The 16,468-nt window shown below is 35.5% G+C and overlaps 2 protein-coding genes across 6 annotated transcripts in view; one reads left to right on the forward strand and one right to left on the reverse strand.

Annotated features, from left to right (window-relative positions):
* CCNH (cyclin H) overlaps positions 1–5,203 on the forward strand; it is a 24,453-nt gene extending 19,250 nt beyond the window's left edge. For 3 of the 5 annotated variants that reach the window (XM_004703501.2, XM_045285408.1, XM_045285409.1), the window contains exons 8-9: positions 1,981–2,041; positions 2,735–2,952. In XM_004703501.2, the coding sequence (XP_004703558.1) occupies positions 1,981–2,041; positions 2,735–2,773 (100 nt within the window). In that variant the 3' untranslated portion in view covers positions 2,774–2,952. Of the gene's footprint in view, positions 1–1,980; positions 2,042–2,734; positions 2,953–4,191 lie in introns of those variants that run through there. The other 2 variants (XR_006679617.1, XR_006679616.1) reach the window with 2 other exon arrangements.
* A 403-nt stretch (positions 5,204–5,606) lies between these two features.
* The window catches only part of RASA1 (RAS p21 protein activator 1), a 115,400-nt gene continuing 104,538 nt past the window's right edge, over positions 5,607–16,468 (reverse strand). The window contains 5 exon segments of the mRNA XM_013004895.2: positions 5,607–6,698; positions 8,349–8,483; positions 12,383–12,460; positions 14,140–14,228; positions 15,800–15,867. Coding sequence (XP_012860349.1) covers positions 6,615–6,698; positions 8,349–8,483; positions 12,383–12,460; positions 14,140–14,228; positions 15,800–15,867 — 454 coding nt within the window. The 3' untranslated portion in view covers positions 5,607–6,614.

The raw sequence follows: 16,468 nt of genomic DNA on the forward strand, positions 1-16,468 counted from the left end.
GAACTTTTGACGTTCTCATACTGTTCCAAAAAACAAGTTGTGTTAAGTAAATCTGCCCCCAAACCTCTTTGGAGTGTTGAAAAGTGAGGATGTTACTTTGAAGACTAAGGTGTGCCTACACCCAAACAATGGCAATTTCAGTTGCCTCAACTGCATGTGAAAGCCGGTCATTGAGTAAGAAAGACTGAAGAGTGATTCACTTGATTTGTGGTGCAGGAGAAGTATATTGAAAGTTCCATGAACTGCTAAAAGGAAAAACTGATCTGTCTTGGAAGAAATTTGGCCAGTGTTCCTTAGAGGCAAAGATGGCGAGACTTAAATATTTTGGACATGTTGTCAGGAGAGACCTGGAAAAGGCATCTTGCTTAGTAAAGTAGCGCTACAGCGAAAGGGGGAAGGCCCTCAATGGGATGGATGGTCACAGTGGCTGTAACAGTGGAGTTCAAACAGTCGTGAGGGTGGTGCACAGGGCCGGGTGGTGGTTCCTTCTGTTGTGCCCAGGGCCCTGCAGGTCAAGAGCTACTCAACGGCAACACATACCATTTCATATTTACTTCTTTTAAGAGTAGTGTTATCTGTAGTAATATCAAGAAACTTTATCCATACTTCTTTCAGAAGGAACTTTATTGTAGACAAAACCAATAGGAATGTGCTCCTCCTACAGCTATAAGGAACACCCTTAATGGCACGGAAATCACTATTTAAGTGTCAATACTTCATGATTACAAATGATTTTCTTGACCCAAATCTTTTAGGAGTTTTGATAGTTTGAGATCTGAGTAGTCAATGAGCTTGGTAAAACTACCCAAAGAATACAATATATTCTTATGTTTTTAAGTTTTTCTGCCTTACTTTGTGGTTTTATTGGAGTTGGTGCTAGCATCTCGCAGTTAAAATGCATTTCATATGTTTGTTTTTATTTCTAGCTGGTAAGCAGTGGATAATGTACTCAGGGAAGCACTCAGGGGCTTCAATGGATGATAGTCAATTAATATGGGCCTCTCAGCCATCATCCCTAATGAGATATAATTCTAGATTTCATACACATGTGGCTATCGTCCCATTTTTGGAGGAAATTAACAGTATTAGGATGAGATTGAAATCTGACCTAAATATCTAAATGTGTTTGAGGTAGACTTTTTAAAAGTTTGTTAGACCTATATTTTTGCAAATTAAAAAATTTATTGAATGAGACATGCGAAATTTCCATGATCTTAATTCCATTAAAAAATATATCATCTTCTGTATACCTTATTCTAACCTTCGGCCAATTTTCTGGCAAGTTACTGCTTGCAGTCTTTAAATACTTTTATACGGTAGTTTCTTCCTCTGTCTCTTCATTTTGTGATACTGTCTTTTGCTTTGTTTTTACATCTATAATTTTTGTAATCCTAATTTTGATTGTGCACTGCCTTTTTTTAAACTACTTTAAACTATTTAATGTATAACGGTAATGTTTGTGAATGGTGTATGGTAGAGATCTACTTGTTTTTTCCTAAATGGGTCGGACCTGATCGCCTGCAAACAAATGAAAATATTTCATCTTTTCATCTAGTTGAAAATGTTCATCACAAATGAAACTGTATATACAACTATCTGTGTGTGTGTGTCCTTGTCTGCTTGATTCTGTTAATGACATACTTCTAATTACCATAGCCTTATGGAATGCTCTGTAATGGTAACTGGGACAAGATCCTCTACTTTGTCTCTTCAGATTTTATTTTCTTTTGTATATAATCTTTCCCATGTCAGTACTAGATTTCATAAGTTCCATGAAAAATCTTACTGGAATTTTAATTAGCGCATTAGTTTTACTGATTAATTTTAATAAATTTTCCTATCCATAAACTCTGCATCTTATTCCATTAACCAGGCATTGTCCTTCAATTTTATAATTTTTCATGCAGTCAGAAATTTCTTACTAGATATTTTATAGTTTTTATTCCCAATCTTAACTTACTGGTCACTGTGTAATCATAGGAAGAAGAGGAAAGGGTATGAAGATGATGACTATGTCTCAAAGAAACCGAAACATGAAGAGGTATGTTTACTACAAACGAAAGTTCTTATATTTTGTTTGCACATTAGTGTGTGGCCATACTGTTTATATTGTCCGAGAGTAGAGATTTTGTAAGGAATATAGGAATGCGGCACAAACGGTCAAGGGCTAACCTAGTAACGGAAAGGTTGGCAGGGGCACCTTAGAAGCGAGGCCTCTGAAAGGTCACAGCCTTCATGGAGTACAGTTCTACTCTGCATCCTGGGACTGTCACAAATCCAACTTGCCTTGCTGGCAAATTAATAAGATGGGAGTATTAAGCTTTCATTTTGTAGACATTTTTGTACACTTCCAATTTTTAAAGGAATTTTTCTCGTCTCTTACTCTAAATCTACAGTATGATAGGTCTCGCCTGATGAAGGGGATACTCGCATAAGCTCTATTTCCTACTGTCCACGTATTCTTCCCACACACCTTTTAACATGTGTGCCTGCTGAGTTAGAGAAGCATGACCAAACAGACCAGGCTACAACTGTAACCATTATTACTCAAGGAGGATAGTGCAATTGTGGATCTTACTGTAAGACTGAAGTAATCTAATGCAGGTTTTCATAGTTCAGCTACCTTCAAGTCATCATGGTAAAGGAAAACATTTTCTTAAATGAGGCAAGGGGGTAAAAATAATGGTTATGTTTGAGTGTAAATTTTATTTCCGTCCCCCCCTCCCTTTCTTAGGAAGAATGGACTGACGATGACCTGTTAGATTCTCTGTAACCATTTTTAAATTGATGTCACTGCTAACTAATCGAGAAGAAGGAAGCACACCTGACATTTAACTTTATTTTTAAAGTATAATGGGAAAACATCAAAATAGATATTTTTAAGGTATTTAAAAGTCTTGTTCTTTTTGGTAGCTTTATGTGAAATAAAATGCCTTCAAAGGAGCTAAAATAGTACGTGGTTTGGAGAATTTTGTGCTAAATAATTGTCATTTAAGTCTACGGGTTAAACTTGCAGTGTATTTGCCTATAAACAAAATTTGTCCCTTTTAAAAGGTATCCCTTGGGGGTGGGGGGGACAAAGTAGTTAGCTTTACAGAACAATTTTGCCCTCTAGAAACCTTTATAGATGACTTTTCATGTCACCTGATACACTTAGTTGCGTTAGTATTAGACTCTAGAACATACTTCAGTTGTTACATGGCCCTGAAAGCTAGTCTTATGTAACACGTTTTCTTCAGTTATTGAAAACATTTCCAAATGAGATTTGAAGTTGCTTTTAAAAGACAGCTTCCGCGTATGCTTGAGTAGAAGCTGACCCAAATATTAGCCAAGGCACCTAATTTTACCACAAAGGGCTCATGAGGGAGGGGGGAGCGGGGAGGGAAGGGAAAAAAAAAAATGAGGACCTGATGCCGGGGGCTTAAGTGGAGAGCAAATGTTTTGAGAATGATGATGGCAACATATGTACAAATGTGCTTTACACAATTCATATACGTATGGACTGTGATAAGAGTCGTATGAACCCCTAATAAAGCGATTAAAAAAAATGTGCTAAGAAACTCAGCGTGTACTCAGAGTATATACAGTACACATCCATTTTTACAATTAACCTATTAGTGCATATAAAGCCATATAAATGTTATATTTGCTAAGCATTTTCTTTTAGCTTAAAAACCTGATACATTTGGATGAAGTTTATGTAATACTATACCAAATTACCTGGGTTTTAAGTAATTATTGCCTATACTTCACTCTGACTTTGGCAACGTATACCTCTCTGCTCGTTCCTCAGGTTAAAATTCAGAAGATAATGCTTGCTCATGTAACTAGAATAGTCTTAACTAAAGCTTACTCTTTATTAGAAAAACCCCTCCCTACAAGGTACTCACTGAATGTTAATATTAAACTATTTGCTCAATTAATAATTAATATGGTTTTTAAATTGGAACCAAATTGTGGGTCACTCTATATTGAATCAAATGTTTTCTGGAAAACCAAGCTGAAGGAATTCCCCAAAACATAACTGTCTTTCATTTGATGTCAACACATGGATATGCACACCTGTGTTCAGTCTCAATGCATTCTAGGCTGTGCTTTCTATAAAAGTGTATGTACTATTTTAATTAGTTCTTAGTATATAAGGACAGAATTCACTATATGCTTATGCTTCTAATAATCTTTACATTCTAGGCTTGAGGTGTCTTCTTTCACTGTGGGATGACAAGAAGACATTACATGAAATGAGATTTCTCAAAAGTGGAGAGAAGCTGCAGGTGAACATGCTCCAGTGTAGTCCAGAATAAGCGACATTGGTTGCTAAACCCTGGAGAGAATTGCAAACTGTCAGTTTATCTCCTTTCCTTTCAGATCGCAAAATTCTGGCACCAGAGCAAGGTCCACATCTATCTCCCCAAAATTTTCCACCCCATCCCTATATAAAAATTAATGTTTGAGAGGTTTTATTTCAATAATGATTAGATAGTTACTGTAAAGTAACCACCACCACACTTCACATCCTAGTTTGAGGCATATAATTTGATGTAAAAAGCAAGAGAATTTTTCTCCCGTTCGTTATTAAAGGTAGAAGAGGAACGCTTTAATGTTTCAGGCAGGATTGAGAGACATGTTGGTCAAGGGCTGGCTGAAGACCAAGATAGGATTAGTAGGAATCAAATTGCCTAAAGCTTGAGTCTGGTCCATTTTACATGCTGTGCCTATCCTCTTCCTCCCTGCCGCTTCAAGGAAGAGCTCACATAGGAAACGGCTGTGGTAGTTCAGTTGAAAAGCAGAAGCATAAGGAGGGAAAAGAAAGTAATAAGGCAGATGAAAAGGGAAAGAACGAAACAAGCTGGCACGGTGATGATGGCTTAGGTAAGTATCACTGCTGAACTGCCATTGAAACTATCAGGCCTAGCTCCCTCAATACAAAGAGTGGTCTTTTATAGCAAAAAACAATATTCATCAAAAATTGTTAAATCCCTTGATTAGATACCTAGTATTTGTATTTTTTCCTGTATTTTATATACCAAAGAGAAAATTAATAAATTGCTCTTGCTTGGAATCTACACATAGTAAGTTATTCATTTCAGTGGGGAGATCTTTTCCTATACCTCTCGATTCTTAATTTACCCATTTTGGTTACAATTCTGTCCTGTACTTTTAATATGCCTCATCTCTTCCACATGATATGGGAATAAGTTGTTTAATAGAGGGGGCATTAAAGTTAATGGAAATATTCTTTAATTCCATTTTTCTTTCAACTTTTTGAAGCCCTCTAGTACATACTGAAGGGATTCTTAGTGGTGTAATGGTTAGGCATTGTTGAGCTACGATCCACATGGTCGCTAGTTCAAAGCCATCAGCAGTTTCTCAGGAGATAAACTGGGCCCTGAACCTGCGGTGAAGTTAGTCTCACAAACCTACGGTTGTTGTGAGTCAGCGCTGACTCGAAAGCAGTGAGTTTGGAGTATATGCTGAACAAGTAAATGGAATCTTTTTTGAAAATGGTTCTAAGTTCCTGGAGCTTTGCTCTGGTACTAAAGTTTGAACATCTAAAGAAGGTAGGAAATAATAAGATTCAATGCTTAGCTATATGTAGTCAGAAGTAATTCATATGATATCCCTTGGTTTTATTTTAACTTAACCCTTGTGAATATTACACAAAAATACACATACAAAAGCAAATAAAATTATACAAACTAAATACTCAGTAGATACAACAAATTATCAGAAATTTAAAGATGGAGACACTAAGCAGCTGGTGGTATGGTTACATAATCAATGGGGTGCTCAAATCCCAAACTCAACTTGGAATTAATGAACAGGAAGTTGGTAACCTCTAAAGTGGCTGAATGGATACATGCATCAGTGAATACAATGGTCAATAATATTTATTGAATTCATATTATTTACTGTTGTAAACATTTTACCAAAATGCATTATGAGCTCTAGATAGTCTTCAACAAGTCCAACAAAATAAGTGGTATGTTTAAAAAATAAAGCTGATGAGCAATACATCCAATCTATATATTTTCTTTCAACAGTTCCAGCAAGAGAAATCGCACATTTTAAAAAAGTATACAGCAAAGATTGTTTCTATTATAATGGCAAATTCTTGAACTGTGAATACAAATAAAGTCATTGAACAGTCAAACGGTCATATTCTTAAGCAGGAAAAAGTTACAGTAAGAACAGTCTTCAATCCAGTTGGTCAGTTGTCAATAGAGAATGCTTTTTCTTGTCAGTTGATTTCAAAGTTCTTTTTTCAAGAGACAGCAAAACTTTGGCAATTGGATACATTGAAAATATATTTGAAAAGTTCAAGATACAGTCATGTTTTGTTTTGTGAAAGGTGATCTGTACACCAAGGCTCAGAGGTTGGTAAAGATTGAATCCATGTGGAAAAAGTGCAAATATTCTGCACAGATAGCTTACAAAGCTGTTGATACTGTTATTTACCAGCAGAATCTTGAATTTTGTTTGCATAGTTCACACATCACTGGGAATGTGTAAAGATGTGCTATTTTTTGGCAAGAGCAAAGGAGACATTATAACTGATGTGAATTACCATGTTGGGCATGCTGGAGCCATGCAGAATACTGAAGTGAAGGCTGCTACCTGACATCATTGGTTTTTGTATACTGGTTTTGCTTCTGTTGAAGCAGTTCTGTTATTGCCAGAAGCTTTTTCAGTACATGCTAGAAAGGGAAACAAAAGCATGAAAATCATTAGTACATATATGAGTAAACGCCCAGTCAAAATATGAGGGGGTTTAAAAAAGGGTGACACAAAAATTCCACTGTATTTTAATTCCAATTTTTCCATAAAAGTTTTAGCCTCCTTATATTAAGTTAATCTAGATCGGGCTGGGGGGGAGGGGGGGGAATAATCCTTTGTCATGCCAAAGGATTTCACAAAACCTAATTCTCTCTACCTAATGCATAATCATTTTAGAATATCCAATTAGTCTTTATATATTTATAGTTATAACCCAAATATGAAAATTTTGTAGTCTACTACATTAATTTGTACCTGGTATGAGCATTAATAAACATTACTATGAAATCATAGAAACCTGTATTAAAGTTTAAAATGTGAAACTTATACTTTTCAACATATCTTCGATCTAGTTCTATATACTTCTATCTAGGTTTATAAGCATCTCCCCAATTCTTGGGAGATAGGAATCCTGGTGGTTCCAACTGGCGTAGTGGTTACAACCTTGGGCTGCGAGCCTCAAGGTCCCTAAGCCACCAGACAGTCCACAGGAGAAAGATGGCACTTTCTAGTCCTGTAAGCCAAAAGTGGCAGTTCTACCCTGCCATCAGGGTCGCTATTAGTCAACATCAAGGTAGCGATGAGAGTAAGAACCCTTGCGGGGGTAGGGAAGGTGGAGCAAGATGGAAGATATATTGGGGGGAACTAGCTTTACATTTTTATCTTTTTGTGTAATAATGCTTTCTATATTTCACAGCAGTACTTAATTTCTTACCCTCACTTGCATCAATTATAATGACAAATCTGCCCCCTGGCAAAACAGTCTGTCCTTTTATTTCTAATGTGTTGGACTTAAATTGTCATAACTTATAAAGTTTGAGGATTTTATAATCTCAGATCGCAAAGAACTTGGGATGATCATTCTAAATGCCTCAAATTCTTCTAGATGATCTAGCTCTGTGTCAAAAGCTAGTGCGGTGATAGTACTCTATCTCCTAAGGGGACAGGAAGCTCTATGAAAAAGCGTGTCCATGTCCTTCCGTTTATGAACCTTATGCAGTAACTTCTCAATGCTCTTTCAAGAGCTAGGTCATTCACTTCTCTCCTGATTTTAAGTCCCTTCAAGTCCTCGTCCCTCTTCATAGATCGCAGTTTCTGTCTTTTATTTTAGATCGCAAAAGTAACAGTGTTTCTCAATGTATGGTTCTTAATTCACTTACATCTAAATCCCAAGAGGAACTTTAAAAAAACGTAGACACCAATGCCACACCCCAAACTCTGGGTGTAGGTCTTATATAATTTTATCAAATTCCCTATCACTATGACAAGCATTGTGTGTTTGTCAGAGAAGAAAAGCGCCACATTATTTATTGTTCACCCATAATTAGCTAACTCGTTTTTATCCATATATTCCAAAAGTGAATACCACTGTGTTCTGATAGAGTTGACATACTAGATTCAAGAAGATTTGACATTTTACAGAATCAAAAGTACATCATCTTGTTTTGGAACCATTACTCCTGTCTGCCAAGATATTTCCGGATAGATTCACACTCAAAATTACCTCTGAATATCTTACAAGGGTTAAACTCATAACACATTTTTGCTCACAAAGATTGATAGACACCGACCTGCTGTGCACCACGCTCATTACTGAGTGTCCGCAGTTCATCTGAATGGGCCACACAAATCTCATGTAATGCTGCTAAATCACGAGATAAGTCAGTTCTTGAATGTTCTGTAGTGTCTGGAAGTTCAGGTACATTCTTTAAGGGAATAATTAAAACATTTAGAAATAGAAATCGTTTAAGTCTGTCCCCTAAGAAAAATAACTGGTTACAGTAGAAACAATTTTCCACAAGTAATATACCTACTCCTCACTTGCTAGTTACCCTCATTATCTGACAGTTCCTATTTGACAATAGTCTTTTTAAAAACACCTACCAGACTCTGGTGTATAACAACCTTCATCTGGCAATGGTGACTGTCAGGGTATGAGGCGAGAGAGGCAAGCTGGTTATGACATAGTTTAAGTGTCAAGTTGACTGGGCCATGATTCTCAGTCTTGTGCCAGGGCAGTTACGTAAATGATGGACTCCATTCTCCATCCTATGATCTGATTTGTCATTTTTGCATAACACTGGTTTTCACGTATGAACTATTTTTCTAACCTGGCCATATTGATAAATGAAGAGTGGGGTTTACAGTTGTGTGGTCTTAAATTCCTTAAGGATTCTTAACATTGCAATGTAATACTCTGTATTTTGACAAAACTGCTTTTGTGGTATTATTCACATGAACACCAGGCTCCAATTTCTTACATACATGGCAAAATAAGGTGCAGTATCTGAAGAATTGCATTTCTGAGTAATTAGCTTTGTATCTTAAAACATTAGATTTTTAGGCTTTAACTGCTTATGTGGATTAAATCCAACCTAAATATATAGCTCCTCTCTTTTTTCAGACGGAATTTCATTAATAAGGTGCTACAGTTTGTCCAGATTGAGCAAGAATTTAAGGAGGAACTGCATAATGAAGGTGTGATGTGAACATACCAGGTCTGTACTTGCCTGCGAACTCTGCCCAAAACATTTGCAATGTGAGGAAAAGTTAATTATGGTACCTTATGTAAGGGTTATATTTGCCAATCACTGGCAAATTGATGTGCTTTATTATTAGCACAAATACCACTGTTATTTCTACACTTAAAATAAAATTTAACATCCCCGCACCTTTTTAAGTATCCATTCCCCTTTAGGATGGTGAAATAGTTACTACAATCCTAAAATATGCAAGAAACTCAGAGAATGCCTAAGAAGCACAATGAAAGGTATTTAGTTTAGGTTTACAGTTCAGCAAAGGTTTCATAAAGGAGATAAAATTGAGGTAATATCTTGAAAGATGAATTTAATTTATACAGGGGAAAGGGAAAGAAGACTAATAGGGAACGGGAAGAGTATCAGAAATGTAATTTTACGCAATGGGTGGATGTATGGATTGTGATAAGAGCTGTAAGAGCCCCCAATAAAATGATTAAAAAAAGAAATGTACTTTTACAAATATAGGTTCTCCCCGCATGAAACCTTTTATAAGCTGAAATCGTCTAACAGGAAAGAGTTCATTGGGAAACCTTTTTTGAGCATTCCTACACCCCAAAAAGAATCTTAATCTAAATTAAACACTAACATAGGCATAAAGTAGGAATAATAATCAACAGCCTATATAAAGTGACAATAATGTATTTGCAATGAAGCTCCCAGGGAAGGTCTTGGCAATACTACTCAAGGCCAGCACTACCTTTGTATCGGCTTGCTGCAAAACAAATGCTAGCTTTACTTACAAAAGTGAAAATTCAATTTAGGTTTCTTTCAGCTAATGAAAACTCAGTATGAAATAACTCAATGGCAACGGTGAAAACAGGCACTAATACAGGTCTATTGTAAAAGCAAAGTGGTGTATAGTGAGCTTTTGAAAAGTGGAACATACCTGTATTAGAACTCTGAGCAGGTAGAAATGCTAAATTGTGTGGCATAACTATGGAATTGCAAAATGAAGCCAAACTGCAGATATTTTTGAGGTAATAAAAAATAAATGGAGTCCAATCATGATGCACAGATCCCAGAAGCTTAGAAATACAGTTTAATATCTATATTTTTTACCTGTTTATTAGTTACAATGGAGAAAATTCCTACTCGTGGTCACTTTGTTGGTGTGCAAATAACTGCTCTATAATGTTTGTTCAAGATTGTGGCTCAGTGGGTAAGGCTTTCAGCTGCTGCTATGATTAGGGATTATATCAACTAGACACTCTGGGGTAAGTATAGTGACGGAGCTTAACCTATCAATTCTATCCCATCCTGATGACTCCTCTGATGTCACATGCCTTTTTGTATAAGGCAGAGAGAGAGAGAGAGAGAGAGAGAGAGAAAACATAATTGAATCCTCTTTGGTCCTTCGCCTACTGCCAGAGCTGGATCTTTCCAATGCCATCCGCAGACTACTGATGGTGGACCTTTGCATTCACCAGCCAGTGCTCCTTGCTGTTTCTGCTTCATCATCCTGCTTCCTGTTCAGCTTCCACAAGTTCGGAGAACCTGAATTGAACCAGACTACTGGACTTACCTATTTCTACAATTCTAAGCCATTTCTGATAGATCTTTCTATATGCAAGGCATACAAGCATTATCAGTTTTGTTTCTCTGGAGAACCCAACCTAACACAACTGCTAACTGCACCGCCAGCCCTCCATGGAAGAGAGATGAGGCGTTTTACTCCCATAGTTACAGTCTTGGAAATCTACAGGAGTCACTCCACCTTGTCCTCTTACAGAGTCACTGTGAGTCAGAATCAACTCCGTGGCAATGAACATTTTCCCAGGCCTTCCAAAAGCACACTGCTAGGTCTGTCTGCTATAGGGCCACTGGGTGAGTTCAAACGTCCTTTCAGCTAGTCCTCTCCAAGGACTTAACTGTTAGTGCCACCAAAACTCATACTTAACTCCGTAAATATTTTTGGTAATTAAAAATATTCACATTTTCAAAGTTTTCTCTTGATTTCATTCATAAGCGGGGAGTCATGCCTTACATGATTTCTTATTCAGTAAGAATTTTATTACTTATTAATCTTATTACGCAAACTAGTGACTCGGGCAAGCATATTTGATTTCCTGTGACTGCAGTAGTGTGCTAGTACTTGGTGTTTTTAAAGTAAATGTAAATGCATTTAAGGTGGTATATGGGCACCTACCCCAGCCTTCCTTAGTCTAATACTTGGCCCAATTACCATAGATGGTACCTTTCTGATTTCGACAATTATGAATTAAATAACATTTCTAGAAATATAAGCTCAATTATTAATCATTTAGTTTTAAATTATGGATTCCACATCAAATATTTTGTATCAAGAAAATACAACTTTATTAAGAAATTCAGAGTCTTTAAATTAAAAAAATATTCCCTGTTCTTAACTTTGAAAACACAATTAGGTATATATTATAAAGACTCAAATAAGTTTTAGATAATCACATGAAAGAAATATGAATAAGTATGTAAGACAAAAAAGAGTGAACTTTTATTCCTAAAAGTCTGTAAGAACACTTATTCCCCAGTTTATTTCAGATGCTGGATGCTCAAGAATCGTGTCTATTTTATGCCATGGTTTTGATTCAGTGACCTTACATGACAAGAGTTAAAGTAGCCAGAGGGTTTCTTTTTAGGTCTCTTACAGGAGTGGACAAATAACTTTTTTCCCCTCTCCATTGGAGACATTGAGGGTTTGAACCACTAACGTTTGAGTTAGCAGTTGAGCACTTAATCATGTTGCACAAAGCCCACTAATAGCAGCAAAGTACAAAAAGGGCAACAGAAGGTCATAGCAGTTAGATGGGACTCAATTCACAGCATAATGAAAGGATAAGGCAAAGAAAATTAACAGTCACCCAAAAGCATACCAGTGTATGTGTTTGCTTTAAGCTATTTAGTGCAAAAAGAGATAGTTAACTATAATCAAATAAAATAGCAATTTGTTAAGAAAGGTACACAAAAATATGTAGTTTCTTTCCCCCCACAACTAGATAGAAAAAAAATCTAAAAAGGTGAGGCTTACACGAGTTAACACTCGGCTACTAAATATAGGTCTCAAAAATCTTGAAAAATTATATGCATACCCCTAGTTCATCCAAAAACATGATCATACGATGTTTATTACTTTTGATGAATGGATTTACACCTTCCATATAGGGTTCCTAAAAAAGAGAAATAAGATTCTATAAATATTGTCTAATCTTGATAACAAAAGAAAATACAGCAAGAATTCTTGCAAATCCAGTTATGCCTCTTAATAGCCAATACAAGTGTATATAAAAATCAAATAAATGCTGCTCTTATTTTCCTTCTAATAGAGAGGCAAGCAGATATACTGAGGGACTGAGGAAACTTTTCATAAGAAAATGAGAAATTGTATACCCAACCATAAATCAGAACACACATCTAGCTGACTTACATTGCTTATTTGAAAATTTATTAAAAAGAATAACTGAGACATTTTTAATTGCCAGGCACCAGAACAAACATGGGTCCACACCAGGGGTATGGTTTAGCAGGGACTACCAGGAACTAAAATCACAGTGTGATAAAGATTACAACTCTTCAACTCACTGCCACTGAGTCTATTTAGTCTTGCAGTGACCCTATAGGACAGAGGAGAACCTGTGGGTTTCCAAGAGTGTAATTCCAAAGGAATAAAAAGCTTCCTCTTTGTCCATCAAGATTAGAAGAGGGAAATATTACTACATAACTATATACTACTATATACACATATGTATCTATAACTATGTAATTTTATATATACTATTTAAAATATTACTAATAACCCACCTCAGGACTCAGCTAACTTATAAATTCACCATTATATACAAACTTCTCATCCTAAAAAGCCTGCTATGTTATAAAGTGGATTATCAAATATTAACAAAAATGACCAAAACCATGGTCATTGAGTTGATCACAACTCACAACAACCCTATTTAACATTTCTAAGGCTGTAAATCTTTACAGGGGTAGACAGCTTTACCTTTCCCCAAATAGTAATAGTGGGTAGTGGGTTTGAATCATATCTCGCAGTAAGCAATTCAATGCTTACTTTAAATGCATTTGCACAAGATACTTTAAAATCACTCTTTCTCCTAAAACTTACAGTACATTCAAATGCCGGTAGGTTCTACCAGTGACATAGTGGATTTACACACTGGACTGCTAACCACCACCAGGTCAGCAATTCAAATCCACCAGCTGCTCTGACGTAAAAAGATGAGATTTTATTCTCATAATGATTACAGCTTTTGAACCCTACAGGAGCAATTCTACTCTGTCCTGTGTAGTCTTTAGAAACTGGAACCAATTTAATGGCAGTGAGTTTGGGGTTTTTTTGTTGTTTGTTTGGCATGTGTGGGTACTAGAATAGAGGGTATTTTTAAAAATAGTTCATCCGAATTTTTATATTTGCAGTGAATATTTGAAATAATAAAATAGATTTGAGTTCATAAAGAAAATATTCTGATTTTTATATTTATTTCTGGAAGAAATGGAGTGTAATGGACCTAGAAAAATAAGTTTTCAAGAGTAATTAAAGACTGACTTTAGAAATTTCACTATTATGTATAATCTATAAACATTTAAAAAACAAACTGATAAATGAATATATACCGAATATATCTGAGTATAAGCCAACCTGAATATCAGACGAGGCACCTAATTTTACCACAAAAACTGCATTTAAAATGTGCTTATACACAAGTATATACACTAACTTCTTTTTATGAATTAGCTAGCCACTGTTGAAATTTTACATAAACCATATATTATGGGTTCATCATGTCAAACGTTCATTCATAAATCCTATTTTCATGTATCAAAATGTTTTTACCTTAGCTCCAAATTCCACAAGATTTGCTAAATTCTGTACAGATTTAGCCACTAATATCAGTGTTCTTGCAGCAATAGGAGATGGGGAATCTATAAGAAAGGTAGACATAACTAGTGACATCATTTCCAAAGGCACCTCTCTAGTAAGCCACTATAAATTTTACACTTTAGTATTTCCTTACTGTTAAAAAAACTAATATTTTTTCTTTTAGAACTTGTTTATTGAAAAATATATGACCTGTGTAATTCAAAACAACTTGAATGATAAGGGTGACAAAACAAAACTTATCTAGTCTTGTCAGAAGTAAACTTCCCAAAATGGATGTCAATATTTCAGATTATTTCAAAGGTCAATAGCTAAAAACACTGTCACAATTTACATTCCCCTCAGAAGCTAATTTCAACCCACTCAGCAATTTAAAATCCAAGCAAATCCCTGCTCACAATTTCCACTGATTACAAATAATTCATTCTAAAGCTCATGAGCACTAACCAAGTGTCAGACTTCTGCTGCAGTTTGAGGGAAAAAGCATGAGCTTTAATAGCCTTTTAAAAGAGCAGTTAAGGAACATTTTCTATAGAATATATATGCCAAGAAGTATCTGTGGCTATTGAATTAAGCCCCCAAACTTGAGTCTTATTTATAACAGTAAAAACCTATACACAGCAATTATAGTGTTACCTACTAGTTCAAAGACCAATATTCAAATAAATAAATCTATCCAAAAGGAGTACAAACCCATAATCGTAAGAGATTTCAAACATTTTAGCATCAGTAAAAAATAACAAATGTATGATGGCTGTAAATTACTTTCCAAAAATTTTAACTTTCAATTAACATAAGAATGGCTCGTATTACTTATGTTAATGGATTTTTTATTGCATTTCGTGTCACTGACATCACTTTTCTACATCACTGGAAAGTCACTGTAGAATGGACATACAATCTAACTTGTCAGATTTTAAATGGCCAATTAACACTATCAAAAGTGACAAGAAATCTCTAGTGGGGAAACCAGGGTTGCTTTCTTCATAATAAATATTCAAAGAACACGATAGCAACTATAGATAAATAGTTTTAATTTGATCTTAAGGTCCATCTTGCAATCGTATTAACAGTGTATGCAGAGAGCGCTCCTCAACTTGGAAAACCAAGTTGCAACTTGAGAAAACCCTTATTTATCAGAGTTTGTGACAAAGGTAAAGATGGGAAAAAGAATGTTTCTCATCATGCCACTTCAGGTTTTAGATCATAGGTTCCCAAAATTAATTGACCTACTGCCCCCTTTTCAAAAAAAAAAAATGATTCAGGGTCCCTTGACAATTAAATATTTTATACTATAGACCATAATGTAAGATGAAGTACATGTTATGTCTCTGCTTTTGCAGCTCCTCTGTCCCATTGTTCCAGTGGGGAGGGGGGGGGGAGGGGGGGGCATTAACATCCACGTTGGGAAGCACTGCTTTAGATATTAGATGGACAGATTAGCTAATGAAGTAAAAGGAAGAAATGAGACGGATGCTTTGGAATGCATTATGGACAACCTTAGAAGTAAAAAAAAAAGAATTTTAGTCAGGCTAATAGGAAAAGCTAAGTATTCTTACTAAGTAGTATGAAACTTTATATTTTTAAAATTTGAAACTCATCAAAAGCTGATTACCTGAGATGATATTAAACATCCGTGGATTCAGAATAGCAGGGCAGATAAGTCGAAGAAATACGAAGCCACTAAATCGAAGGGAAATATACACATATATATTTGAAAAATACTGCATGTATATTATATTAAAACTATATATATATGTAAACATATTTTAAAATATTCATAGAACATTACTCTGAACTATAGGGAATCCCAAACAGCTAGCTTAAAATAATAAGTCAAAATAACTTATTTTAAGAACATACATAAATGTTTCTTAAATGTATTAACTTTATCCAAATTGGAAATTTTAGATTTACTTAGCGAACATGCTAAGTTAAATCTAGAGTGTCTCTTGTCTTAACTGTTATTTATTCCAGGCTAAGAAAATCTTTGGGTTGTGAAAAGAGTTAATGTGCTTTGCTGCTAAACTGACAGGTTGGCTGTTCATGTCCATTCAGAAACTCAGAAGTACTTAAAAGAGAAAGTCTAATTAACTTAAAAAAAATCATTTATTGGAAACCCTAAGAAGTACAGACCTGCTCTGACAATCAAGGGGGTACCACAGTAGGAATCAACTCGATGGCAATACATATAACCCACCATCAGGGCTCCTGGCTGATTAGAAATGTCATTGCATTCTTATTCTCAGGAAATAGTATCCTTAGGAACTGTGAAAATTGCTGA

The sequence above is a fragment of the Echinops telfairi genome, unplaced genomic scaffold (genome assembly GCF_000313985.2).
Source record: "Echinops telfairi isolate 266 unplaced genomic scaffold, ASM31398v2 ScPeMD7_7469;HRSCAF=8507_1, whole genome shotgun sequence".
In the NCBI taxonomy this organism is placed as follows: domain Eukaryota; kingdom Metazoa; phylum Chordata; class Mammalia; order Afrosoricida; family Tenrecidae; genus Echinops; species Echinops telfairi.